This window comes from Oculina patagonica, chromosome 14 (assembly GCF_052425735.1).
Source record: "Oculina patagonica isolate OP01 chromosome 14, crgOcupat, whole genome shotgun sequence".
Classification (NCBI taxonomy): Eukaryota; Metazoa; Cnidaria; class Anthozoa; order Scleractinia; family Oculinidae; genus Oculina; species Oculina patagonica.
In genome coordinates, this window is record NC_135771.1 from 10,991,360 (window position 1) to 11,018,359 (window position 27,000).

Below are 27,000 nucleotides of genomic sequence, written 5' to 3' on the forward strand. Positions count from 1 at the left end.
CGCCACACGATCTTGTACCAGACTCGTACCCAGTCGTTACTCGTTTTTTCGTTTTCGCTACATTCGAAGAGGTTGATGGGAAGGACATAGAAAAAGTAAAAATAAGTTCGTCCTTCCCTTGATGCCTTGCACGCCGCTCAAAAAGCAAGAGAAGCGACTGGGTACGAGTCTGATCTTGTACTTTAACTCATCGATGGCAGCCACAGAATGCAGCCGAAGTAAATAATTATCATATTCCATGCAGTGCACGAGATAACAAACACGTCAGTCTCCTGTCTTTGGTTTCTGCGTTTTTTTTTTTTTATTAGGGTAGCAAAATGAAACAATTTTCAGGGTTCGACCCTGAACGTTTTGCTATATAAGTGCACGCTGCAACTTGGATAGGGTACCTTAATTCTATCAGGTAAAATTGCAGTGCATCAGTGGAAAAATGGTATAAGCAAAGTGATTTTAATATAAAGAGTTGAGATTTTGTTGGCCGTTATTTGGGTCGTTTACGCCATACAGTGGAACTCCGCCTTACGGCCACCTCGTTAATACGGCCACCTCGTTATTACGGCCACTTTTGTTTGTCCCGGCAAAATGCCCTTACATTTTCTTATTATAAAACCCTGTTAATGCGGCCACCCCGTTAATACGGCCAACGGCCACATTCTGAAAACCCAACCTGTATAATCCTTTATAATTTTACCCCGTTAATATGGCCACCCGTACCAAATATAGCCCTTAATAGTTGACCAAATGCGCTTTCGAGAGTGATTTCTCATGCCCAAAGAGATTGGCTGAAATGTAGAAGAAGCCGAACGAAAGTCACTGATTTTCTTTTTCAATATCGTGAACTTGAAAGTCAATTGATGTTTTTCATGTACAGTATTATAAGTCAGAAAGGTAGAGACCTTTATTTTGAGATAGCCTAGCCTGTTCACGTTTCCTTTTTTCAATCCAATAATATTCAGAAGTACAATTGTAATATGTATCTGTCAAGATGTCACTTGAAGTAGACCAGCCATGAAATTTGACCCTACCCCGTTAATACGGCCACCCCGTTAATACGGCCAAATTTCCATGGCCCGTTGGTGGCCGTATTAGCGGGGTTCCACTGTACTTAGCTTTTGTTTTTCCCTGATAGGGTGTAATTTTTCGGTTCTGGGGACAGGGTCAGGGTTTTACTGGAGTATCCCACCACGGGGGGAAGGGGGGGGGGGGGGGGAGAAATAGGTTTTTTTTTGGGTTTGATGGTAAGGTTGTAAAGGTAACGAGACCAACAGATTACACGACAGAAATCAAAGGCTCATGGTAACCTCATGGTAATTCGATGCCGACCTTCCCATTTTTTTCCAAAGAAATAAGCGTCCAATGATGTAACGCAATTTCACTTTATTACTAGCGTTCAATACCAACGTGACACGAGATGACGTGACACGAAACAAAAACGTGCTGTGGATGTCGTGTTAACTAAAACACGTCACACGGCAAGCGCAATAATATTTTTTATAATTTAAGCGTAACTGCATGTAACATCAATAATGTCACAATCTCACTTAATTTGCCTTTGAATGTTTTCTTGAGTCAGTGGGTCATTGATAGGTTTTTTTCAAATGAGCGTCCAAACATGTCACTTTGTTTGCCTTTGAATGTTGAATTTTTCCATGGAAGTTGCGGCATTGATGGTCCGTGCTCTCAGGTTTCGTAGCGCGATTTCTATTTTTTCATCACAAAATATTTTAGTGTAACCTTTGATCCTTTTTACCATTTAGTAAATTTGTTTTGTGAATATGTTTACTTTTCTGTCAGTAGGTATAGCGTTATTTTGAGAAGCGAATAAAATTTGAGAGAAAGATGTGCGTTTCTGCTCGACTCAAAAAGATGAATAACGGATGACGTGATACGAGATGACGTGACGCGAAACAAAAGCGTGCCATGAATTTCGTGTTTACTTAAACACGTCAGAAGGCAAGCGTAACTGCATGTACCTTATAGCTGCTATCAGTAATGTCACAATCTCACTTCATTTGCCTTGGAATGTTTTCTTACGCAACGGGTCACGCTCTGAGGCTTCGTTGCGCGAATTCTATTCTCTTTTATCACCATAAGTGCAACTGATCCTCTTTCGATTTGTTTTGTAAAAATTCAACCTTGTGAAAGAGATAGACCCTGGAAACGAGGTTGGAGAATAATTTGTTTTTGATTAACATGTGCTGAATGGCTTTTAAAGAACCTTTCTGTCAGCACGTTTACCGTTAATACATAAACTAATTGCGGTTTAATATCAGAATCGAGTGTTCGAGTGAGTGAGTGATTTACTGGGGACACGTGACTTCGAGAATGATCACTACACCTCATTACCATTCGGTAAAAACTAAAAGGTTGGGTTAGAAATAGGAAAATCATTAACAGTTAAACCGCAATACCATAGGGGCAACAGATAGCATTGGGTTAATTTACGAACAAATGTTTGCGCTAGGTTTCAAAGGACTGTCTTTAGTCCGTGAAGCGTGGCCTGACTACATTTTGGTCTGAAATGGGGAATATCCCGCCACCCCAACACTTCACCCGGGAAACGGATCAAAGATCATAGAGATCATAATAACCGTTTATAAGAAAGCACATTTATTTTAAATCATTACTCTGAATGTTTTCTCAAGTATAACTGCTGAATGTCCAACTGTAAGTCACGATTCTGCTGCGCCAAATCTTCGCGAATCTTTTTCCTCAGAGCCACGAGGGCTTGAGCCGGCGGTAAATTCTTAGGCAACTCCAAGGATGATTCCGACACGATAACTACAGGCGAGGGCGATCTGTATGGCTTCCTTGGAAGCGCTGTGGACGATTTAGCTCGTAGCGGAATTGTCCCGTCTTTGAGTGGAGTTGTAGTTCTTGTAACGGGAGCTGACCTTGGGCAGCTTGCAAACGAAACTCGCTTTCTCGGGGAGCCATCTTGGATGACATCCACGGGTGTAGAGCACGCGGAAATTTCAACTGAAAAAGCTGGGAATTCCTCATTTTCAATGAGATTTCCATCAGCTTCTTCGGGAGTCACACTGACACTGAGTTCAACCAACGTTTGTTTTTCTTCGCTTTTTTCATTTTGTGTGTTCACATCGTTGTTGTCTTCAAGCAGATCTCCATCAAGTCCCTCTGAAGTTGGGATTTTGATGGGTACACAATTGGAAAATCGTGATTCGGCCTGGAGTCTTGGAGTGGACGGTGGAGCGGGTGGTGCAGTATGCGGCCGTCGCAGCTTTTTAACATCCGTTGTCATGTCGTCTTCATCCGTTCGAGATCTTTCTTGACTTGTCTTGGGCCGAATTTTCCGGACATGATTATTAAAACCAACTTTTTTAGCTTCATCAGTTTTGATACAAACAGGTGTGCTGTTTTCGAACTTTTCTTCTACCTTTTTCTCTCTATGTTTTTCTTCAGCGATGCCAACAGTTTTCACCGAAGTCGCTTCTTCATCTTCGAAGCTAACTTTCTTCGAAACCTTCTCCTCAATGTTTTGTGTACGCTCTTTCGAGGTAACATTCGCACCACGTTGAGAACGGCGTTTACTGTCCGTACCGACAACTACGTCTTCTTCAGACCTAGTATCCTCAACTTCGACAACAGTAATACATTTATCGCCTGTGGAAACCAGGTTCCTTCGATCTGGATACACCCAACGTGTTCCCAAACTAAATTTGTAAGCGGGTGAATGGTTTTCTTCCTCATTTCGTTTGGGATCTTTCCCCTGCTCTGATTTCCTGTCGTGAAAAATAACTGGGTGTGTTTCACACAAGCCCTGCAAACAAACACAAAATCATTTATTCAGTAATATGCGAACTGATTAAAAAAGTATCACAAATTTTCCTCATCAACATAAAAATTATTTGCTTTCAAATGATTTTTGAATTCCATGACAAATATAGTTCATTTTACATAATAGTGAACGTTTCCAAATTTTCAAGCAAGTCAACGCTAGCTAACGCTCTATTCAACATATTAAGTAAACAGCTTCACGAGTGAACAAAAAATTTTCTTTTTTACTCACTCTTTTTTGCGGTGAAATCCCCTTTTCTTTCCCCTCCCCCCCGGCTTTTTCGAAGGTACCACCCCCCGGGTGGGGGGGGGAGGAATTTTCCCGCCCCCCCCCCCCCCCCCCCCCCCCCCCCCCCGGGCGGGCCCTGGGGGGGGGAAGGCCGTGTAAGGTTAAATTTATCATGACTTGAAATTTTTCTGATTTTGATCTTTGACATCGTTACCTTGATTTTCCATTTTGTTTTGGCCAAACAAAAACACTGCACTGCGTACGACGAAACATTATTGCTTGTTGGAATGCGTGCAAGGGCATAGTTGCGTAACCCTCCGCACGCATTGCAAGCCTATGACACCGTTTAAAAGCTTGCACGCGCGTTTGCGTTCTTGGCAATGAGGATTGGAAACCAACAGAAAAATGACAAGGCTGAGTGGCATGATGCGTTACGCTACAAAACTAAATAAAGGATGAAAATGACCAGTTTTTGCTGTTTTATTTGTTTACTGGAACGATTAAGAAACTTTTGTTCTTTTTTAATTTCAGGTAGTAACAAGTGAAGAAAGAGTATTTTTGAGTAGAAAAATTCAGTCTCCCCTGTCCTGACTGTCAATATGGGGCCACTAACAGGCTCTTACTATCCTTTGTATGTGCAATCAAAGGAACCATAATGAAGTCAGTGCCGGATCCAAACCTTCAGATAAGTGGGGGCCCGATCATCCAGACCCTGGAATAAGGGGGGAGGGGGCTTTTTCTCCCTGTGGGCCTCTGTTTGGCCTAAAAATAAGGTGGGCCCTCCCAGGCCCCTCCCCTGGACCTGCCACTAGAAGCTTTAATGCACTCTCTTACAAATAGAGGATAGTAAGACTGTGATAGTGGGTTGACCATTGGAAGTTACCATGGTGACCTCTGTTTAGGTAATGTTTAAAAAGCAGACTGGCAACTTCATTATGGTGGGGGGGGGGGGGGCAGCATTCATGCATTGTATCTAATGAGACTTAAAAATGTCTTATTTTAAACTAGGACGTAAGGGTTTCATTTTACATTTATTTTCTTAATGGTAATAAAAAGCTGAAGAAGTTTACAAAATGCTACAATATCAACATTTAGATATTAAGACATTTTTAGCTTATGAATTTAAATAAATTTAAGGTTTACCTTTTTTACAGTTTTAAAATGAGAGAACGACTTTATTCTGATGTCGTGGGTCCATCAGTTGACACAGTTCCATCTGCAAACACCTGACTTTATGGATCAAAATAAAAATTATGCAACCTTTATCCTAGCTGTTATGAAGGAGTTTGCAGAGGTATGGGAGGCAAGGGCTTAGATTACTTATAGATTGCTTTACTTAATACAATTTAATTTCAAGTTGACAGTTAAAACTTCAAATTAAATGCTCCTTTTACATTAATGAAAGCTTAGTGACAGTTAATGGATATTTTAATGTTTTCTGTAATCATGAACAAGGATTCATGCCAGATTCTAAAACCAATGTTATTCATAATTCATCATTTTAAAACAAAGAATCAAAATGAAATGGTACTAAGTTCATAGCATTTACAAATTCTTTGGAACCTGTCAAAAGTTACTTTTCTCATGAGCAGCTCACACACAGGGGGTGACAAGCCTAAGTAGGTTCTGTGTAGGAGGCAAAGCAACTTTGCAGGATTAAGAGAAAAAGTATATGAATTGGCCCTTTACCTTGGATGATGAATCCTCATTTGTCTGCAGTCCAGATGAAACAACACAAGCCTATCAAAACATAACATGTTATGTAAATACCGTAATTTTAAGCTTTATTATGTAATTTCTTTGGACAGGGGACTTATTAGAAACGGGCTTATGAGTAATCAAAAAAGTGTGTAGTAAATAATTGAGATGGTAAATTTTAAGCTCGGTGATAAATAATGAAGATGAATTGTTTAATAATGACACAAGCATGGGACAAAGAAAAAAATATGAGTCCCCAACAGGAATCAAACCCATGGCCTCCCAGATACGGGTTGTTACCTCCCTGCAGGTACTGATTTACCATCTTTATTATTGATCCTAGCAGTATGCAGGACGCGTGCCACTTATCAACCTAGTAAATGGCCCAGCTCACAACGAGACTCTCAGACACGAGTAGCTCAGTTGGTTAAAGCGCCCAACCGGTATCTGGGAGGCCATGGGTTTGATTCCTGTCGGGGACTCAGATTTTCTCTTTGTCCCATGCTCGTGTCATTGTTGAACAAATAATTATTCATCGTCATTATTTAACACAGAGCTTAAAATTTACCATCTTCATTTTTCCCATATATCAGTAATGTGGGTACATATAAAAGAAATGATAAAAGTCGACTTTTTAATGCATTGATTAGTGCTTTTTAGTAACACATTTTTACAAATTTCAGTTTATAAGATTTTATGTGGTAACTTGTTTGAAAAAAGACGGACATACTCACATTCTGCCAATTTAGCTGTTCTTCCCAGTTCAGTGGAGCTGTTCGTTTTTTCCCCTGCTTCGCATTTTCTTCACCAAGTTCTGACATCATCTCCATTTTCTTCTCTGTTCTAACAACACCATTTTGACCAACCCTTACTTCCAGGTTATGTCTCAAAAGATTTGGCACACTTTCACCTTTCTTAACATTAACTGAGTAACACAAGGGCTCCACGTTCTTTGCATCACATGCAAATGAATCTATAACACCAACACTTGTTGCTTGCGGCAGGTTAAACCACGCCATGGGTTTATATTCAGATTCTTTTCCATTGAACTTGCCAAAAACGGATGCGGTGTGTGAGATATCAGTTTTACCACTTTCACTTGTTACTTCTGTGTTGTTAGACAGTGTACAGCTCGGACACGATTTAGTTTTTCTCCGCTGTGTCTTGTCTCTTTGTCCATTTGTAATAGATTTTGTTGTGGATGGTTTGAATATTTTTTCTTTTCCTGCTTTCTTTTGATGTTCTGAAGCTGTTGATCTGGATGCAGTTGATGCAGATGTTGAAACGCATTGTGAGGATGGAGTTGCACTGGATGTTCTAAAATAATTATTGGAAGAAATGAGTGATTCATACACCTATCATTTTTGAGCTGGAGGTGGGGGGTCATGCATTTTATGTTTATATGACCCACATGTGCAGATGGTCAATAGAGCCTAATTTCAATAAAACATTGTTATAAAGTCCACTGAAATTTCTAGTAATCCCCACTATAGGCAGACCAGGGTTCTATCTAGGATTTATCGTTTGGAGGAGAACTCTTAAGTGGCTAAGGGCTGCGAGCTTCCTTCCTTCCTTCTGGGGACATGCCCCACTGAAAATTTTTTGAAATGGATATGCACTGAGATGCAATCTGGTGCATTTTGAGACACAATAGCTCTAATCACGGTTTTCGACGCCATCTTGACGGGTAGGCAAAGCAGCAGGGGCGGATCCAGGGGGGGTGGATAGGGAGCCCCCCCCCCCCCCAAAAAAAAAAAAAAAAAAAAAAAAAAAATATAAAAAGAATAAGGACAATGTTTTTCCAAAATCGGAGAATTTCGACAGCCTGTTTTACGAACTTCTGGCTTAATGTAACAAAACATGTGTGTATAATTTAAAAAAATAGATTCCTTTTAGCTTTCAAGAGTTGTTTTAACCTTGCTGGTCAGGAATGATTTTCTACTCCATTTACTCCTTTTTGAGTTTTCTTACTTTGCCAAGAGCTACAAATTTCCACGCACGTGGAAACGCATATCTGTTCTTTCCTGTAAGTTCGTGGCCTGTCAACTTTAAATTTCAATCACTGTTCATTTCATAAGAACTAGACTTTTTCTCCGAAATATAACTCAAGGTATATAAGTTGAGGAAGGAATATGTTGCCAAATTATCAAGGAAAAACAGTGGTTTAATAACTTAATTGACAGCTGTATAACGCTGCTCAGAATTGCCGAAATCACGTCTAAGAGGCTTCAACTTTTCAAAATTTTCTGAGGGGGCATGCCCCCAGACCCCCCTAGGGGGATGGAGCCTATGGTTATGAAATATGGGCCTGAGACCTAAAATAATTTGCACTCCCACTTTCAAAGAACTGCTTAAAAACCTGAAACCCCCCCCCCCCCCATAAAAAACCGGGGCTTAAACAATATAGTAAACAAGAATATTGGAAAACAGCCACCCCCCTTTGAAAAATCCTGGATCCGCCCCTGAGCAGGTAGAAATTACAGTGTTTGTGTGGGAATCTGATGGCAAATATCTTCTACAAAAAGGCCTATTAGTGTCCTTAGACAGGGAATACTTACCCGGTACTTCATGTACACTGGCATCGTCGCGTCTGGATGAATTTTCTGATATACTAGTAGTTACTTATATACTGTAATGATAACAATATTTTTTGCCCAGGGGAAGCTGGGCCTTTTTTTTTGGGGGGGGGGAGGCTTCTACCCCTCAAATACCCTAGATAGAACCCTGCAGACATTGCAATTATATTATTGCTGTCAAATACCCTTCCTATGCCTGACCTCACCCCCCCCCCCCCCCCCTTGCTTCAGCTGAAACATTGACAATACAATATAGAAAATTGTCCATTCAAGGATATTGTTTCTTCTGGATGTAGTACGTAATTCTATGAACGATGAAGGGGAATCAGAATATCCCATACATCTCTGATCTCACCACTCACTATTTTTCCAGTGATTTGTCCCAAGTGGTCTCTTATGGGCAAATTGTAGCCTGCGAGCAGGCTCACCTTGCCTCAAAATTTTCTCCCAAGTAGAAACATACTGTACTTGATCTGCTCGATTTTCAAATTCAACTTCTTGGTTTTATATTTTGGGTATCTTTCTAATTTAGCATCGGAAAATGGAACTGTCCATTTCTTATCCGCCATTATCCTTGATCCAGCGAAACTTTATATGTTACCTGACACTAGAGCGATAACTGGGTGAAGTCTTGTAACTGTAGGAAGATTCCTTGTCAGTGTCCCGCAACGATCGCTCAGCTTTTTCTCTGGCAACTTTGAGTTTAGCTTCTATGCTAGCACGAAACCGCCCCTAGAAGTTAATAATACACAACGTAAACAAACTGTGCGAAAAAGACAACAACGTGTAATTAGCACAATTACGGAAACAGAGCAACGAATAAAACAATTTTAAAATAGCTAAATTTTCCGCCTCGATCAAGAAGGATACAGTACCTTTGAGTGTTTGTAGTAGATCCTGTCGGATATCTTGTCCAGATCATTTAGAGTACTAATACATCTTGAAGCCATTAGTTCTGCGTGTAAAACATCGTTAAGCTGGAGTGTATACTTAGCTTAGTAACAAATACTCTTCGCACAGTAGTCTGTGAAATTCAATCCAGTTTGAATCATCTTTCAGTTGCTCCAAACATGTTGTCGCGAGTGTGCAAAAATCGCGACCAAGATCACGTAATTGAACTGAGAAAGTCTTCCACAAATTCTATATGAAATGCAAATAAGAAAAGACTAATTAAAAATACCGGCCGCTGACTTCAAAAACGCAAACAAAGCAGCAAAGAAGTTCGTATTGTTTTCTTGTCGACCATAGCGACGGAAATGGTAATGTACGTGTCTCGAAGTAGCTTGCCATATTTGGTAAAAGGTAGGCGGGAAAACGTGACAATTCAAAATTTTGCGCTGTGATTGGTTGGAAATGATGTAATGCATCCGCTTTGTTCTCCCGCCACACGGTCGAATTCCTTCCAGTGGAACGAAAAGAACGCGAGTAAGTGAAGATTTTGGAAGTGTATCTTCCGTTCTAATGGCCGCCCAGAGCCCAACAGATGCAGTTCTACCACAGTGGAAGAAAGCTGCAAAACAGGGGAAAGAGATGCCAAAACCAGAGGAGGAGAAAAAACCTACAGCGGCGAAAATAACGGAATCGACGAAGTGAGTTCTACAGTGTGTACAAAATCGATCTTCTTCGTACTTGAACGAATTTGTTTTCAAAATAACCGATCGGCGTTTGAAAAATATTGCTTGCTTTCTTATCAGGCCTATTTTAGAGGAACAAGCGCTTCTAAGAGAAAAGCTGAAAACTATGCCAACGTGGAAAAAAGATAAAGATCCGGCATTGAAGAGAAAAACACAACCTATGGTGAGACTTGTATCTTGCAAGTGGCCATGATGCCTTTGCTTTTATAGTAAGGTCGTATATTGGCCCCTTTAACTGAATTTTTTGCAGTTTAACCGAAATAGTACGTTTTATACTAAATTTATAGGTGTAAAATTTATTGTTTCGTAATTTACTTATGTGGTATAGTATTTCACTCGCTCACGCCATACGGTTCTGACAGGACTGTATCGATTTGTTGATGTTTTGGTTGAACATAAGCTTATGCGTGCGGCGTTCAGTTCTCGTGCCCCAAAAAACATGTGCTTTTTCCCAAAGCAAACGAATCGAAAATCTACGGATATGGGTTGAACTGCCAATTTCGCTTTGAAGAAATTATTAAAACTCTAACTTACTCTAACAGAAATCTAAGATGTAGTTAAATCCATTGTACAACAAATTTAGAAGTTCACATACTATATTGTATCAAATTCAGTCAAGTGTATTTATTGTTATCATTTCAAAATCGTAATGTAAAGTCTATTTTTATCTTAAAAATTAATATCATATGAAACACACGAAAATGTTACAGAAGTTTCGTGACAAATGCTATTGCTCTACCTTTGATCTTTATTTTTTATTTTTCCACATGGAATGTTGTTTATTTTCAACTGCCGTTTGCTCAAATTAAACTGGTTAATTATTAATGACGTGTTGACATGTGATCTGTGATTTCTATCTCTAATGTCTAAAGTTTGTTCCTTGAAATTAATTCTCCTTGAAAATTATAGCTTGTTAGACTTGCATACATTCCCGGACTGTGTCGAAATAACACATCTGCGAAATTGCGAAAATTTAAAAAATCTCTTCTGACAGTCATTGTACATCAGTACATCAAATGATAACGCTACTAACTTTTTCATTAAATACAATTTTTAATTTTGCAAGGTGACAAAATAATTGTAGTGTCGCAAAAAGTTGTGGTTGTGATTAAGCTATACCGTAGTTATTCGGTTACAAGGCGCACGGTTTTTTCGAGAAAAATTTTTTTTTTTTTTGGGAAGTTTTTTGGAAATTTTGGGGGGGTTTTTTTTCCGGGTTTTTTTCCCCCAAAAAATTTTTTTCCCCCTTTTTTTTGAAATTTAAATTAAAAAAAAAAAAAAAAAAAAATTTTTTTTTTTTTTTTTTTTTTTTTTTTTTTAAAAAAAAAAAAAAAATTTTTTTTTAAAATATTTTTTTTTTCGGGAAAAAAAAAGTTAAATAATTCCTTTTTAAAAAATAAAAAAAAAAAAAAAAAATTTTAAAAAAAAATCTTAAAAGGGAAAAAAGAAAAAAAAGAATAAAAAAAAAAAAAAAAAAAAAAAAAAAATAAAATTTTAAAAAAAACAAAAAAATGTCATTTTGGAAAGAGAAAAAAAAAAAAAAAAAAATATATGTAGTACTGGTGTTGAAGGGCGAGTTTAAATTTAATTCTTAGCTGAGAAGCAGTAATATTTCTGTTTGACAGCCGATTCATTATCTCTACTATCAAATTCCCATCCATAATGTTTGTAAATCACCATTTTGACTATTTAAATGCAATGAGAAATGATTACAGCTCAAAAACATATCCAGTTTATTTTCTTAACAGCAACTCTAAAAATTATACTTTTCTAATAATTTCAGGTTTTCAAATAAGTTTTGTTGAATGTAATATGTACAGTTTCTTACAAAGATCTCGTCTCTAAGATTCATTCATTATATCACTTGTTTTAATGTTTTACAATCCTAGGTAGCCAGGCCTCCTTCTCCTGGAACATCTGCTAGTACTAGTGCCAGGTCCCAAGCAGCTCAGTTGGGAGCAGTGGTCAGTCATTTTGCATTTTGTTCTATCTAAAAAAGTTTTTCTGGATTAAACTGGAAAGATTATTATTGGGTTAATTTAACTCTCTGTTTTGAATCCTCAATCTTATTATTCACTTACCTTGAAAGGGCAGCTTAAGAAAATATTCATACCCACCCCTTGGAAGGTTGCTGAAAATTCAGAGGGGGTGGGGTCGGGTTTTTTTTTTTAAGCCAAAATGTTAATTAAGGAAAGTATGAAGTTGAACTAAAATTTTTGGAGGGTTATTTGGATAATTTCTGGAACAACACAAGCAACATTGAGCATTTGTAATTTCCACTTATGAAGTACTTAGCAAAATAGTTGATTGGAATTAAATTTCGTTCTTCATTCCTTGATTTTGGGTGAGGCTCATTTTGAGAACTGAACTTGGAGTAGAAGAAGACTGTCTGAGAAGTTTAGTGGAAGAGTAAAATTCATATTCTTTATAACCAGTAAAAATAAATTCAATGCCATATATTGTGAGGAATGCTTGCCCAGAATTAGCTGTTGTTTAACAGTCATTTAATTTCTGCATTGCAGCCAGTGAAAGTACCATCGCCTCCAACACGCCGACGCACACCTGGTAACTCACCTTCCAATTCTGTGTCATTCTCATTTCCACGGAGCTCATCGCCCATACCTGAAGTTTCAACTGAATTTAAGCGCAAGGTAGAGAAAGCCATGCGAGCAAGGCTCTACCTTTTACAACAGTCTGGACCAAACTCCTTCCTTATTGGTGGAGACTCACCAGATCATAAATTCCGTGTCATGATTGGACCACAGGTAAACAAACACTTTGTATAGATCTCTATAAGTACCCTTAGTCAGCTTTGGCCTAATAGCCAGTACACTTTATATGTGGTTAAATGTAATTTAAGCTAAGTTAAGCACAAAACAATGCTGGTCAGCGGCCTCCCCTGTCGTGGACATGCACAGTGGTTGGGGCTTTGCAGGGGGTTGTTTTACAGCTTGACTTTTGAGGTCCACTTTTGCTATTTCAACTGTGCTTGGAGACTTCGCTCCCTGCCCTCCCTTTCCTAGAGCTCTGGTAAGTATGAGGCTAGTATCATGGTCCCGTATCAGTGTGTTGGTGCCTGGTGGTTGCTGCTAACAGGGTTGTCATGGTTACCCTAGGCGTTCAAAAAGCCAACAAAATGTAAGAGGAGAGAGGGTTACCCGTGATGAACAAGGCATATTATCTGAGGAGGGAAGGGAAGGGAGAAGCGAAACTCCCAGTTCGTCGATGGAGTTGTTTTCTGTTAATTTACAGTTGTAGCCCAAATGTGAAGCAGTTGGGCCATAAATTGATGGGTATAAAATGAGGATCTGTAACTTACTGAATGGACTGTTTTTCACACTTCATTCAAGCGGGTGGGAAGCTGGCTGTACCATAGAATACAGCTTATAAATTGACCAATCATAGAGTGCATACTCTGTGAGATAAATTTTAAACAATTTCTTCTAAACCTTGTCGTGCTAACACCAGTTTATTATTGTCTGTTATTTTCAGAGTTGTACTTGCACAAGACCACATTGTGTTCACCTTCTTTTTGTGATGTTAAGAGTCTTCAAACTGAAAGAAAATGATCCTCTTTTGTGGACCCTGAAATTGAAGAACTTTGAGGTAAGACTTATTTCTCCTCCTAGTCAAGGCTTAAGGCACTTTTTCACTATTGTCAGAGGGAAGTGTAACAAATGGTCCTTCAAAAATTACACATTACAGAGTTCAAGGTAAGTTTTAAGGGCAAGTGTTAAACAAGGATCTCAAACAGGTCAAATTGCTACTGCTCCCACCAAATCATTAGTCAGAAATTTTCTGTTAACTTGTCAGGTCAGGTAGCCAACAACATGCAGTTGGGTTGTTGACCTGATACCCCTCTCTTATCTGAAATACTGATATAGCTGCCAAATTTTACTAGACAGTCAAATTTCTTGAGTCTTACCATCTTAATTTTTTTGTGCTGCTGTCACTGAGCCTCCATTCTTTTTTGCAAGCTAAGAAAGTTGTGGGGTTCCAGAAAAGATTATATTAGTCTCGCCAACTTGATCAACGTCTTGAATTTACCAATCGCCACCCTTAGAGGTAACTTCTAGTGAAGGTTTGATCCTTTAATTCTGGTTTGAACTTTTTCTCAAGGTTGAAAAGTTGCTCTCCAAATTCCACGCTCGTGTTAAGTCACGCTTACAAAAGGACACAAGTGGCCAGATGAAAAATTCCAAGTCAAGAGGCCAAAGAAGCTTGCCGCCATCACCAACACCAGGCACATCAAGCAGTCTGGGAGGGATGTCACCTCTGCCACGTGAAGATGAAGAAGTGTGTCCAATATGCCTGTTAGAAATGGTGGAAGGAGAAAGCTTGACAAGCTGTGAAGATGGGTGCAACAACAGACTGCATCAACACTGCATGGAAATATGTAAGTATTTAAGAGTATTGTACCAACCAATGATCCGATACAAAGCCAATCTAAAACCACTTACAAAGGTACATGTATATTATTAAGCTCAGGGCTTGTAACCAGCATTTTGTGGTACAATGTAGGTAAGGTAAAGTCCGCATCGTGCCCAGTGGCCCATTAACTTGGTTTCTGTACAACCCTCCAAGTTTAGACCATTTAAGTTGCCATGGCGACTAAAATTTTGGAGCTGGCGACTAAAGTGTAACTTGAATTTAGCGACTAAAATTTTTCATTGGCGACCAAACCTGAGCAGTCGGTGGCCAAATAGCCACTAAGGAAAAAAATAAACTTGGAGGGTTGCTGTAGCATGAAGCTACTAGAGATATTTCAATCTACTCCCGCCTGGATGAAATGCTAGTCCTTCGCAGGGTTAGCCCCCAGCATTAATTGCCAGTACCCATTTATACACCTGGGTGGTGAGAGGTACTATCAAAGTAAAGTGACTATTGCCCAAGAACACAACTCATTGACTCAGGCCAGGCTCAAACCCCGACCATTCAATCCGGAATCCAGCACGCTGGCCATCAGGCCACTGCCCCAATCTCCTAATCAATGTTGGTTACATATTATTGTCCCGTTGAAACCCTAGTTTTTTTTTTTCAAAAAAACAAAATTTCAACTTCTAAGTTCTGGCGTGTTGAACTTATAGCATTGTTCATTTTATTATTGTTAATAGGGGCTAATGAGTGCAAAAGACAGCGAGAGCCACTGTTTTGTCCACTGTGTCGGAAGCCTTGGTCATCACAGACATATGGCACAGAAAGGTATTGTTACTAGTATGCAGTTTTCAGCAGTTCAAAAAGTGCTTATCATTGTTTATCTGGCTTGGGTAAAATAGTAAAATTTCTGGCTGGTTTAATCGCTACTATTTTTTAACCACTGCCATAATTATAGGGGGATCTTTTCTGACGTATTTATTAACATCTCACATTAATTTTAGAGTTTTAGTACCTGAACAACAACAGATGCACATATCATTTATTTCGCAATGTATTGATTTCAGTTTAATTTTCGTTATAATCACTAAATGCGAGGATTTTAATCTTGCATATTATTACATTTGATCTTTTGAAAGTAGCCCAAGGATTTTGTGACACTCTGTCTCCAACGCATGCTATTTGAAAGCCGATCTTTTGAAATGAATGGCACGCTTGTTCTACTTCAGTGAGCATTAGTCCACACCTAGCGTTATCCCGGTAGCACTAATCCACCTCACCCACAACTACGGCATAAGTGTAGTTCAAACACTACATTAAAAAGGAAAAAATATGGGAAGACAGAGCATGACTTGTAAAATTCTTTAATCATAATGAATTTGAAAGGGAACAGATTGCAAACTGTAATATGCCTTTAAATGTTGTAAAAAGGGTAACATTTGAAAACATTTTGTATAAATGTGTGGCAACTCTTGTCATGAAGTTCCGAGAGTTTTAACTGTTTTGTTTTATTAGATCTTTAAATCACAGTGTACGATCTGAGTTTCCAAGTGTAGCAGTGCCGTTAGGAACAGAGGAGGTCACTTTACCACATTCAGACCCAGTCCCTGCAGCACAGGTGGAAGTGGCAAAACCTTGGATTGAGGTTCGTATATAAGACTGTATATTATCTAGTATCTCTCTGCATGCATTGCAGACCTATGAAGCTAGATAAGTTTAAATCTCACATATTAAAATTCAAATTTATTGCATAGTGGGAATTAAAGTGGCCTTATGGTTGGTGTGCTAAGCACTGATCTGATCAATGTATTTATAATTCAATGTCTTATTTGTTCATTAACAGGATTAGCTGAACTACTACCATATAATGCATTCTTGTGATTAATTTTCATACTTTCTTACAGGCATTTGGAGAGAACCTTGTTTGTTGCTTATTCTCTCGCGAATGGAATGTGCGAGAAACAGCTCTGCGCCGCCTGAGTAAGGACATCAACACAGTGTTTCAAGAAGGAAGCAGTGCACAGAATATGGCTGCCTTTGAAGCATGTTGTTCCCTCTTGTCCATGATGTGTGGCGACCCTGTATATCGAGTCTACGTGGCTGCACTGGTATGCATTTATTCCTGAATTCAGTTCTTCATGTGAAATATTATTACACAATGTGGGAGTGAAAATTTACATCTATCTCACAAAATTGATTTTGAAAAAAAATTTTGGTGTTAGATAAATGTAATCAAGGACTCTTTGAGTGTTAAGATTTTCTTCTCAAACTCATTAATAATTCATGAATTGACTAGCCGATCAGGATACGCCAATTTGGTCAGGTGCGTGTGGTTTGAAAACCCAATGAAGCACTGGACAGAGGCCTTTCCACGATAATTTGATGAAATATCAAACTCTAGAGTTTGAAAAAACATCAAACCCTTGTGATGCGGGGTTATCGTAATTGAAATATTAATGACACAAACACCGACTGAATAGACAAGCTTCTGTTTTTACGGGTTAAGTAGAATCACTCTAAAATTTACGTTCACAGTGCTAATGCAATTCAGAAACATTTCTGAACATCTCGCAGCGATCAACCACTGTTTTTATTCCCAACCGAGTTTTAGGTGAACAAATTTTGTGAACCAATATTTTAAAGACAAACCATCCAGGTCCTCCAACTTCTCTTCAAGACTATGCATGCGGTGAACATCATAATCCATGAACACACTTCCCAGGTCAAGTGTTTGGCAAGTTCGATTCTCAAAACCTCAACGGCTCACTCTTCTTTCTTAAGGAATTCCTGTTTAACAAAAAAACAACACTACAAAGCAACTCTAAAGCAAACCTAGACATTTCTTTCCATCAAAAGCGATGTTTTGCAGTTCAGAGTGATCGTTTACCTCTCGCCCATTTGTTTTTCTATCCAGCATTCTTACAATACGTGGTTTTGTAAATGTTGTGAAAGCCAGTGCGAACTTTGCCAGGATAGCTAGCGCTACTTTTCTCTTCAGCAAGAGACGAATACTGACAGTCAAAAGACGCTATTTTTGATCACTGTAAAAGATTAAATTCTTTGTGGCGTCCAAATTTTAAGCGCCGCCCTCGAATAAGCGCAGCACTTGAAAGGCGAAAAATTAAATAAGCGCCGTAGCGCTTATTCGAGTAAATAGGGTATGCTTTGACTGCGCAAGAAAGGAACTTTCTTGCACATTTTTGGGCGGCCGAAACCGGCGATATTGGTCCTCAGCTAACCCGTCCACGTTTCAAATCTAGCAGGACGCCACTGCATGCAAATTGAGGCGGCTTGAAGTAAATAAGCTTAGTTGTGAAAAACACGGATCCTACATAATCATCACAAACTATGCCCTGATTAAACAGAAGATAGCAACAATTTAATGTCTTCGTGAATTATATCCTTTGTTTGCAATTAGGCCCCGATTGCAAACTGTACGCTAATTAATTGAATAATATATTTTGTTTGCAATTAGGCGTCGATTGAGAAGCTATTTCAAAAACTTGTGCTTCCTGTTTCATCCGGGTTTCCAAACGTTCAAAAACAAAAGCACTCTGCCTACGGCTTCGTGCTTTCATCAGTTTTCTCGTGTTTGGAAACCCCGATGAAACACTCGCACTCGTTTTTGAAATATTACTTCTCAAACAAAGTCTTTTTATAGGAGAAGGTAGGGATTTAAACGCAAAGAATTCATAGGGTATTGTTTAATTCCCAGTTTCATGTTCACGCAGTGTGACAAGTGCCACAAGTCCAGGAAAAAAAATTGGCCAGCTTAGTTCTGCACACACTGCTATACTAAATTTTACAACAACAACAACTTTTGTGTTGACTTGCAGTGGATTGAGAAACTGAAAAAAATTGCACCAACTTGCATGCAAATTTGAGATTCATTGACAGAAGTTAATGACAAAGTGCGAGCCAGGAAGTCATGCAAAACCATTCTGGTTAGCCTTAATAACACATCGGTTAGCCTAAATAGCACTCCAGTTAGCCTATAGTTAGAGCTCTCAGGTAGCTGGTAGTAAACCTTTATATTGGTATTAGGGATTTCTGGCTCACATGCTCACCACACACATCAGTGTAGATACATGCAAGTCCTGACTTTAAAGAATCCTGTTCAACACAAGCCAGTTGTTGGCTTGTCACTATAGTAACATTGGTGTCAATAATATTTAATGTTGATTATTTTTCAGAGAACTCTTCGTGTATTGGTGATGCATATGTCATACTCAACACAACAAGAAAAAAGGCAGCTTCAGAAAAGTCTGTTTGCTGTTGTGGAAGCTGTGTTAGCAAAGTGTGCAGACTCTAATAGGTAGGCTATTAATTATTTTGCTGCTTTTCCTCCAGGCTCTTTGGTTCTTCCTGATAAACCTGCAGCTTGTGTGTGTCGCTAATTAGACTGAGAGCTTTAGCAATGACGCCAGCGACACCAAAACCAAGGCCTGGTGCAAAATGAATTCTAATTTTACTAGAGAATCTCACGATTACCCAGAGGTATTCAGTGTATCTATTGGTTTAGGAAGTAGACTAAGCTGAATATGTAAAGAAAGCATCATTCATCCCCAAATAGAAATACAGAAATTTAGCTGTCTTTGTTCACGTTCTCCAATATACGCAATACTTGGTCATTTCATGTTCTTGTTTCGCAGGGAACAGTCAAGAAATGTACGTAATTATTTTGCTAATTAATCCTTTAGTATGGTGACGTTCTCCTTCACGTTGCCGTCGTGGTTTGCTAAAGCTCTCTATTTTTTGCCAGGGGACTGCAGATTTTATTATTGATGTTTCTTGGTCTTTTGCAGGCGTATCAGCACCTTGTCAATACAAGTTCTGTTGGAAATCTGCAAGGATGAATCTGGAGACTTGGCACTTGGCAAAATGCTTGGTGAAGAACACACACCACAGCTCTTGGGAGGTCTATACTTCATTTTAGCTTGCATTCTACGAACTGTGGCAGAGTATGCAACTTGGCCTTGGTGGCTGGGACGGCTCATGTTTTTACGGAAGCTAATGGATGAGTATGTGAGTGAGTTTGAACTCTCAGCTGACTGTCCGTCTGTCCAAATGGACACTGCTGGTGTTTTGATTCAGGGAAGGATCGCAAGTATCAGTGAGGACCCAAGTGAAATTTATCATGATAATGTAACTCGTCTGATGTCAGTGTTTAAGTTTACTATGCAAGCTACACACTGTTCACACAGCAAGGTCAGCAAGCTTGCTATCGCTGTCCTAATGTCTTGCACTTCTTTAGCGTCTCATGCCCCGTCTGCATTTAAACACATCAAGAAAGTTGTCTCTAAGCTCAAGCCTTCTCAACGCAGTGCTCTTCATCGTCAACTTCACGCTATATCTAGAGTCAGCTCAGCTCCGTCACATGGCAGCGACACCATTCGTAGTGTTGAATCTCAAGTAAGCGTTGATCCATCACCTTCAGTTGCCAGTAATCGGGACTCAGCAATTGGCAGCTTGTCATCAGCAGCATCAGATGATGAAACAGACAATTTTTCAGAGTCAGAACTTTTTCAATCCATTGTGGACACCCTAGAAAGACCACAGTCTTTATGTCTGTCACCAAATACATTTTCTCCCGATAAAGAACTTAATCTTGACTGGTCCAGGTCGATAGAGGACTCCCCTAGGATGCCTCCTGTAAAGTTAGCACTCGGAAAGAAGTGTCAGGAGATAATTGAGCAAGAGGAAGCAGAAGCCGTTGCTAAGGCCATGGCTGTCTCCTGGCAGGACCGTGGCCCTTCTAAGATAGCAAGCCTGGATTCTGGCGATGAAATGGTTATTATCTTCACACAACCAGAGGTGAGTTTATCACTTGATTGTTTTCCTAAAAAATATAGTACATTCTGATTAGTCAATACAAATTCATTTCTGGGTTAGTTATTTGTGTTCACTGGAGTTCAAATTAGCGACATGAGTTGCTAATTGTCTGCAATAATTGATCATTTATTGTTCTTTTCTGGGATCATATCCAAGTGAAAGAACAGTCAAAACATACCACTGTCCATCTGTCTGTCTGTCTGTCTGTGTTACAGTGAGAAATGGGGAGCAAGTTGATAATAAGTTGATAATCACAAACTGATTAATGGCATACACACGTGACAAACAGAAAAGTTATTATTGTTTCATTATTGCAAAGTGAAAGAGTGTATTCTAGTGCTCAAACAGATGTTTAAAGGCGGTATAAGATTTTATTGAAGAGAATAGACTTTGACTGTGCATCATCTGTTCTGCAGTCCTTGGAAAAGGCAGTCAACTCAAAACATCTGTATTTGGAAGGAGTTCATTGGAAGAAAGGAGAGCTGTTGGGGACTGGTGCTTACTCATCATGTTATGCTGTTAGGGATCTCATGAATGGATGCCTTATGGCTGTCAAACAGGTATTTACCTTTTATTAACAGGTTGAACAAAAAATACGCAACGGCAACAAGAACGCCGCCAAACAAAAGGTTTAATGAAGTAAGTAAGTTATACATATTTGTACTTTTTTAACGATCCTCTGCAAGGAAACAACAATTTATTAAAAATTCAGTAAAAAGAAATTCACCAACAATTCATCAATCCATCAAAAATTAACTTTAGTAATGTAAGCAATGCAATTATACATTTTAATGTAACATACCAGCGACTGTAATTAATGCATTGTTTAACTTATTGTAATGTAGTGTTAAATATATAGTGTGTTGTAATTTAGATACGTATGTATTGTATTGTTTCTAGTACCATGTAAATAGCTTGTGAGTGTTGTTTGCAATAAAAGTACAGTTATTTGAAGAAGGTGGACTACGATATGACCGTGAATTTTTTGTGTTCCTGCACTGTATCTAAAATTGAACGTTGTCATAACTGTACATGTTTAGCTGGTCCTTGTTGTTTAAAAACTGGGTAATACTCTCCCGTTTGATGGCGTAGTTGATTTTCTCCAGTGTTTATGGAACAGTATTGATAATTTCTTGAGAATGTTACTTAAGCTTAATGAAGTCTATCTTTTACTACCCGTAGGTTTCTTTCTGTCGTAATTCGACTGAGGAACAGACCAAAGTGACGCAGACCATTCAAGATGAAATCTTTCTGCTTGGAAGGCTGCAACATCCACATCTCATCAAATGTTTGGGTGCAACAAAGCACACTGGACACTTTAACATCTTTTTAGAGTGGATGCCAGGTATGATTGATGTTACTGAGTGAATCCCTGGGGGTGTTGCCTGTTTGAAATGAAACCTTTGTTGAAGTTAAGTGTCTTAAGAGGTTGGCACTTGAAGTAAGTGGAGAAGTGGTCGAAGTCAAATACTCGGAAAAAAGTTTCGACCCCAAGGGAGAGAACAGGAACTGTGTCACAGATTTTTGACAAATTTGGACAAGAAAATGGCCACCCGAAATTGATTGAAAAAAAAAAGGCACTTAAAACAGTAAAGGAACATTTCAGTAACACAGCAAATATAAAAGATGGTACTAGGGGGAAAAATTGTAGAAAGTGAAAAGGATAGCGATATGGGTTTTTGAAAAACTGTTAGGCTGAACAGTTCAAAGTTAATCTCGTGTTATAAACGTTTGAAGTTGTCCTTCAGTAGCATCTTCAGTAAACAGGGCTTGAGACTAACTTTTTAACTCACTGGTTTACTGGCTAGTGACATGTCAGATTTTACTAGCCAAAAGTAATTTTTCACTAGTCAGGTATATTGATTTCTATCAAGAACTGTTGACTTTTCCGAGTTTTTCACTAGCCAAAGTGGCTAGTAGGAATGCTAAACCTATTAGCCAAAACCTAAATTTTAGTAGCCTTTGGCTAGTTGGCTACCGTTAGTCTCGAGCCCTGGTAAATGAGGAGTAAAAGGGAAAAAAACGTAACACAATATGCAGTTGTTTAAGGCTTAACTTAACCGTTTGCTCATCTTGTTTGTTTGTTTGTAACTTTTAACTATAACGCCCGGGGGACATGTTTGTAATGCAACTATGTTTTTGTCATTTAGTTTTTTAGAAGTTATAAAACAGACTTAACAGTCATCACATAGTCCCTTTAAGGTCCCAGCGACACTGTTATGTTTTCATTCAACAAACAGTCGTCAAAACATGTATTTCAGTTATGCATTTTCACTTTCATATTTGGCGCACACGAAAACAGAAATCTCATCAGGCAGAACAACTTGTTTGGAGATCTAAAGTTTACTAAAGGTTTATACCTGAAAACATTGCTCAACTTCTTCACTTCAAGAAATAAAATCGTTGTCTAATTTCTTTTCCCATTTTTTAGGTGGGTCCATCACAAACCTGTTAAATAAATACGGTCCCTTCGATGAAAAGATTGTTATTAGCTACACAAGGCAGATTCTACAAGGAGTGGCTTACCTGCACCAGAATCAAGTGATTCACAGAGATATTAAAGGTAAATTAACTCGCTACTTTCAAGAGCTTCCATTTAAAGCAGCTAACATAGTAAACAAAGCAGGAAATAGGATAGAAATTTTTCCCATCCAAGTTATTGTAGTTGCCTAGTATAAAGCAGTTTTCAACTGAGTGTTGTAAAACCAGAACCAAAATGATCACTCAGACCAATCACAAAGGACGCAGACAATCCAGTGAATCAATCAAAACTCAAAGCAAATACATGTAGCCGGAGGGATGTGCGCAAGTGAGTCACGATTGGTTTTGGTTTAACTTCTGATTTGGTTCTTTAGGGGGTCGGCTCCATATGAGGATTGGGTTCCTCCCTGCTGACACCCTCAGTTTTGTAGTATCATTATTGTTTTCTTTTTAAATTGCAATAAAGTTATTATAAATAAATAAATTTAAATAAATAAATAAAAACAATTACTAAGCATAGTAAAGCAAAACCAATGCAAACGCTATTACTTTTGACACTCATATAAAAACCGCTCTAATAATAAACCTTCACTAATGGCCCCCTTCCTTTGACAGCACGGAGGTAAATTCTATGCCCTGGGGCCTAGGGTAGTTGCTGTGCAGTGTATGTGGATAAGTTAGGAGAAGTCTGCACTCTAGCCTAGTTAACCATCAGGCTGGAACTTATCCTGATTCCCATGAAGCTACTTCGAGTATTTATATTCCCCTCTGGATGGGATGCTTCTCCATTGCTGGGTCAGGGATTAGTTAAGCTGTGCGGAATAATGCAATTGACTGATGCCCAATGAATACGTCTTTTTACGATTTCGCGTTTATCCTGTACTGTTAGGAGGTGGGTCGATTTTCTCTAAGTTTTCTTCTTTATTGTTTTACCACTATTAACAATGGCTCCTTTCTGATATATATATTTTTTGATATTCAGGGGCAAATATCTTGGTGGATTCTTCAGGCCAGAACATTCGGTTAGCAGATTTTGGTGCGGCAGCGAGGCTAGCAACACAAATCACTGGTGCTGGGGAATTTCAAGGCCAGTTGCTGGGAACGATCGCCTTTATGGCTCCTGAGGTGTGTGTGTGTGTGTTACTCCTTAACCTTGCTTTTATGGTTAAACCTTCACTCCCAAAATGCCCTGGTTTCCGATTCTTTATTGCGCGATTTCCAATCCTAGTCAAAGGCCGACCTTTCCCCTTAACCCCCTCCCCCCCCCCTCCCCCCACCAAAAAAAAAAACGAGCGAATGAAACGCAAAAAAAAGAGCAAACAAAGAAAGAGACAAGCCAATTCAGTTGTTTATTTAACAATTATCCTGCGAAATCGCGCGGAATATCGCCCGATACTTAGCCGACGAGGGCGTAGGCCGAGTTGACTAAAATCAGATGATATTCCACAAGACTGAGAAGGATAATTGATATATTATTCAAATTGTCAACGAAAAATATTTCGCAGCTATAAAAATACCGATGTTATGTAGCGCTTTGAAAGACTTCGGACAAATCTTTACAACCTACTTATATTTAACAATTATCCTGCGAAATCGCGCGGAATATCGCCTGATACTTTTATTATTCAACAAATTGTCAACGCAACACATTTTGCAGATAGAAAAAGTGTAATTATGCAGTGCGTTACAAGACTTTGGACGAATCTTAGCAACCTACGTATATCGCAGGATACCTGTTATGTACGGATGACAGATAACGTTAGCATTTTGACCATATATGGGCAGTGCCCGTAAAAGGATATCTGTTATGTACAGATGATGGATAACAAGGGCTTTCTGTCCATGAGGTCTTGGTTTTGCTCTTGATGAATTTTCTTGCATTTAATAAGCGGGAAACAATGAGCAATTCACAGCTTACTGAAATATTAACTGGTTTGTAACGTGCCAGGTGTTGCGTGGAGAGAGCTATGGTAGAAGCTGTGACGTGTGGAGTGTTGGATGTGTTATTATAGAGATGGCTGTCAGTAAACCGCCGTGGAACGCTCACGAACATTCAAATCATTTGGCACTTATCTTTAAGGTAGGGTGAAGTATTTCAATTCATATCTAGTAAACATTGAGTGAATTTCTGTAGCTGGGTGCCTTTTGGGGTGGGGCTGAGTGGGGCTGCTATCCCCATGCCCAACCCTCCTCATTTCTCATCCGGGCCTAGTTATGGCCTGGGAACTACAGATGGTTGGTTGAAGGCGATGTGTCAGGAATGGTGCAGCGTGGAAATTTGAGCCCAATTTTTTTTTTAAAGTTTTGTGTTTACAATCCGTCCTAAATCTCCCCCAGTTTAGCCATCCTTGTTTCATTTTTGTGTATTATAATGTTTTTTTTTTACTTAACTAAAGTACTATTTTGACGCTGTTGTCGATGTTAAGATAATTTTCTTCTTCACAAAAAATTGCTTGATCCAGAGTTTTTTGGTTCGTAGAAACAGTGCCATATGCCGGTTTTAACCCCCATCCCCTCCGTTTGATGGGGCTCATCCGTTTGCTTACGAAAAAAGAGTATTCCGGTTCTAAGCCTCGTCGGCCACTTACTAACGGCCCCAAAAACATTGTATTTCAAATAGAAATAGCCAATGATTACATTAGCAAGGAAAGTTTAGATTGAAACGTTCATTCAAAATGGCTTTCAACAACATATCGCTTCTTGGAGCCTGAAGTCGTTTCCTGTTAAACCGGTTTTCATTAGGCCGCTTATTCCCCCCCCCCCCCCAATATATCCCCCCACCCCGGGTGCCAGAGGTTTTGCTTGCGCGGTTTCCGGTGTCGGTCATGTCTTGCCCAGGGTAGCCGCTTATGAACCACCAAGGCATTTTTCGTTTCTGGAAATGATAGAGTAAACATTCTGCCTGTGTTCATAAATTTTACTTGAGTAATCTCACAAATTTTTTTTCTTCTTTGTCTTTTTTGTAGATTGCCTGTGCTGAATGTCCACCAGAGATTCCAGAGAATCTTAACCCAGCGCTTCGAGACGTGTTGCTGAGGTGCTTTGAAGTCAAACCAAATGAGAGAGAATCGGCGATGGAACTCCTCAAACATCCACTTTTTACTCAAATGTAGCGACAGCAAAAGTGCGCAGTACTGTTTCCTGAAAAGGCTGAAAATGTTCACTCGGGCATATGCTTTGAGTGAATGTATATGGCTGTTGTGTTAAGTCGTGTTCGTGAGCGCCAATAAGAGCGCAAACTTGTTAAGAAATCCGAGGAATTCCGAGTCGTATTGGCCGATCAGGAAACAGTACGAAGCTTACGCCATCTTGTCACCTGTTGCCTAGCAACTTGAGTTACCCTGAGAACTTACGTTAATCACAAGATATTATCATTTTATTATTAAATATTCGTCAGAGCTGTTATAAGTAATACCGTGCGTATTCATACACCAAGAAACTACATGTAAACAGTTGTAATGAAAAGCTGTATAAACTGTTATTCTAACTTTTACTCTATCTTCAGAAAACAACTATTTTACGTCAGAAAGAAACAGTTTTTCTCTAAGAACTTTTTCACATTGATTTTATCAACTCTTTCTATAAAACTTTTCTTGTTAATGTAAATACAGATCCTTTTTCTTATATACATACATGTGAACACTTTCCTAAAAGTCGTCTTTCAGTAGATTTGTACGTGTTTTTGAGATGTATAGTAAAATAAGCTACAGAAGATATGAAATATATATTACTTCGTATTTCTTAAGGAAGGATTTTTAGATAACCAGACTAGTTTTATATAGCGTTTCGTTTTAAGAATAGCTTTAAGTTTCTTTCCAAACTCGAGCTGCGTGGTCAGCGGTAGGTCACCCTAGGAGCGAAGCCTGGTTACCAGCTTCGCTTGTAGTACCAGTTGCAGTTTACAAACGTTGTGTAACAATATGTTGAGTTTTTAAAAGCATGCGCTACCTTTTAATGGTTACATCTATAGTACTTTTTAAAGAACATTTGCAAAATGTCCTCTAACGACAAGACTTTTTGAGCACTGTCGGAAAGAAATCTTTAATGTTATGCTGTTGTGTTTTTAAATTAAAGGGAAAGAGCCTAAAGGTTCTAGAGAATAAACTAAAACTAAATACTTTGTCTTTAAACTCCAGGTATTTGGCATGTCTCGAAATAAAAAGCTTAAAATGAGATAAAGCGTGATTGTATAATAAGTGACCAAATGAACTTGAGAATAATTCCACAAAAGCGAAACTACTTTAGATAGTGGAGAGTGGGGGAAAAGGGGGGGGGGGGGGTATGACCTTTCCGGTTCCTGGTAGCTTCTTGTACCTTTCACTCCCTGTTCCCGGCCGCCCTAAGTGGCTCCCGCCTCTGTGCCGTGACTATTTCTATT

General features: G+C 39.0%; 2 protein-coding genes across 2 annotated transcripts; one reads left to right on the forward strand and one right to left on the reverse strand.

The window, feature by feature from the left end:
- Window positions 1–2,587: 2,587 nt before the first annotated feature.
- Window positions 2,588–9,546, reverse strand: LOC144638981 (uncharacterized). Its single transcript, XM_078498250.1, has 5 exons — window positions 9,177–9,546; window positions 8,903–9,033; window positions 6,460–7,042; window positions 5,717–5,767; window positions 2,588–3,781 (listed from the first exon to the last, which is right to left on the reverse strand). Exons 1-5 carry the CDS (start codon window positions 9,249–9,251, stop codon window positions 2,624–2,626), a joined length of 1,998 nt encoding a protein of 665 aa, XP_078354376.1. The 5' UTR covers window positions 9,252–9,546; the 3' UTR covers window positions 2,588–2,623.
- Window positions 9,547–9,646: 100 nt separating this feature from the next.
- Window positions 9,647–26,784, forward strand: LOC144638980 (mitogen-activated protein kinase kinase kinase 1-like). Its single transcript, XM_078498248.1, has 17 exons — window positions 9,647–9,890; window positions 9,996–10,098; window positions 11,825–11,899; window positions 12,458–12,700; window positions 13,428–13,541; window positions 14,055–14,331; window positions 15,050–15,137; window positions 15,825–15,954; window positions 16,214–16,417; window positions 18,503–18,624; window positions 19,115–20,123; window positions 20,558–20,701; window positions 21,324–21,486; window positions 22,573–22,704; window positions 23,605–23,747; window positions 24,571–24,702; window positions 25,589–26,784. The coding sequence occupies exons 1-17, from the start codon at window positions 9,763–9,765 to the stop codon at window positions 25,733–25,735; spliced, it is 3,354 nt and encodes a 1,117-aa protein (XP_078354374.1). The 5' UTR covers window positions 9,647–9,762; the 3' UTR covers window positions 25,736–26,784.
- The last annotated feature ends 216 nt before the right edge of the window (window positions 26,785–27,000 follow it).

Excerpts from the sequence above, each read along its gene's own strand:
- LOC144638981 (XM_078498250.1), bottom strand. The coding sequence starts at position 9,251 with ATGGCTTCAAGATGTATTAGTACTCTAAATGATCTGGACAAGATATCC. Across the intron at positions 9,034-9,176 it reads TCTACTACAAACACTCAAAG|GGGCGGTTTCGTGCTAGCAT; the intron begins GTACTGTATCCT and ends ATTAACTTCTAG. Across the intron at positions 7,043-8,902 it reads AGTTATCGCTCTAGTGTCAG|AACATCCAGTGCAACTCCAT; the intron begins GTAACATATAAA and ends TAATTATTTTAG.
- LOC144638980 (XM_078498248.1), top strand. The coding sequence starts at position 9,763 with ATGGCCGCCCAGAGCCCAACAGATGCAGTTCTACCACAGTGGAAGAAA. Across the intron at positions 10,099-11,824 it reads AGAGAAAAACACAACCTATG|GTAGCCAGGCCTCCTTCTCC; the intron begins GTGAGACTTGTA and ends TTACAATCCTAG. Across the intron at positions 14,332-15,049 it reads TCAACACTGCATGGAAATAT|GGGCTAATGAGTGCAAAAGA; the intron begins GTAAGTATTTAA and ends TATTGTTAATAG.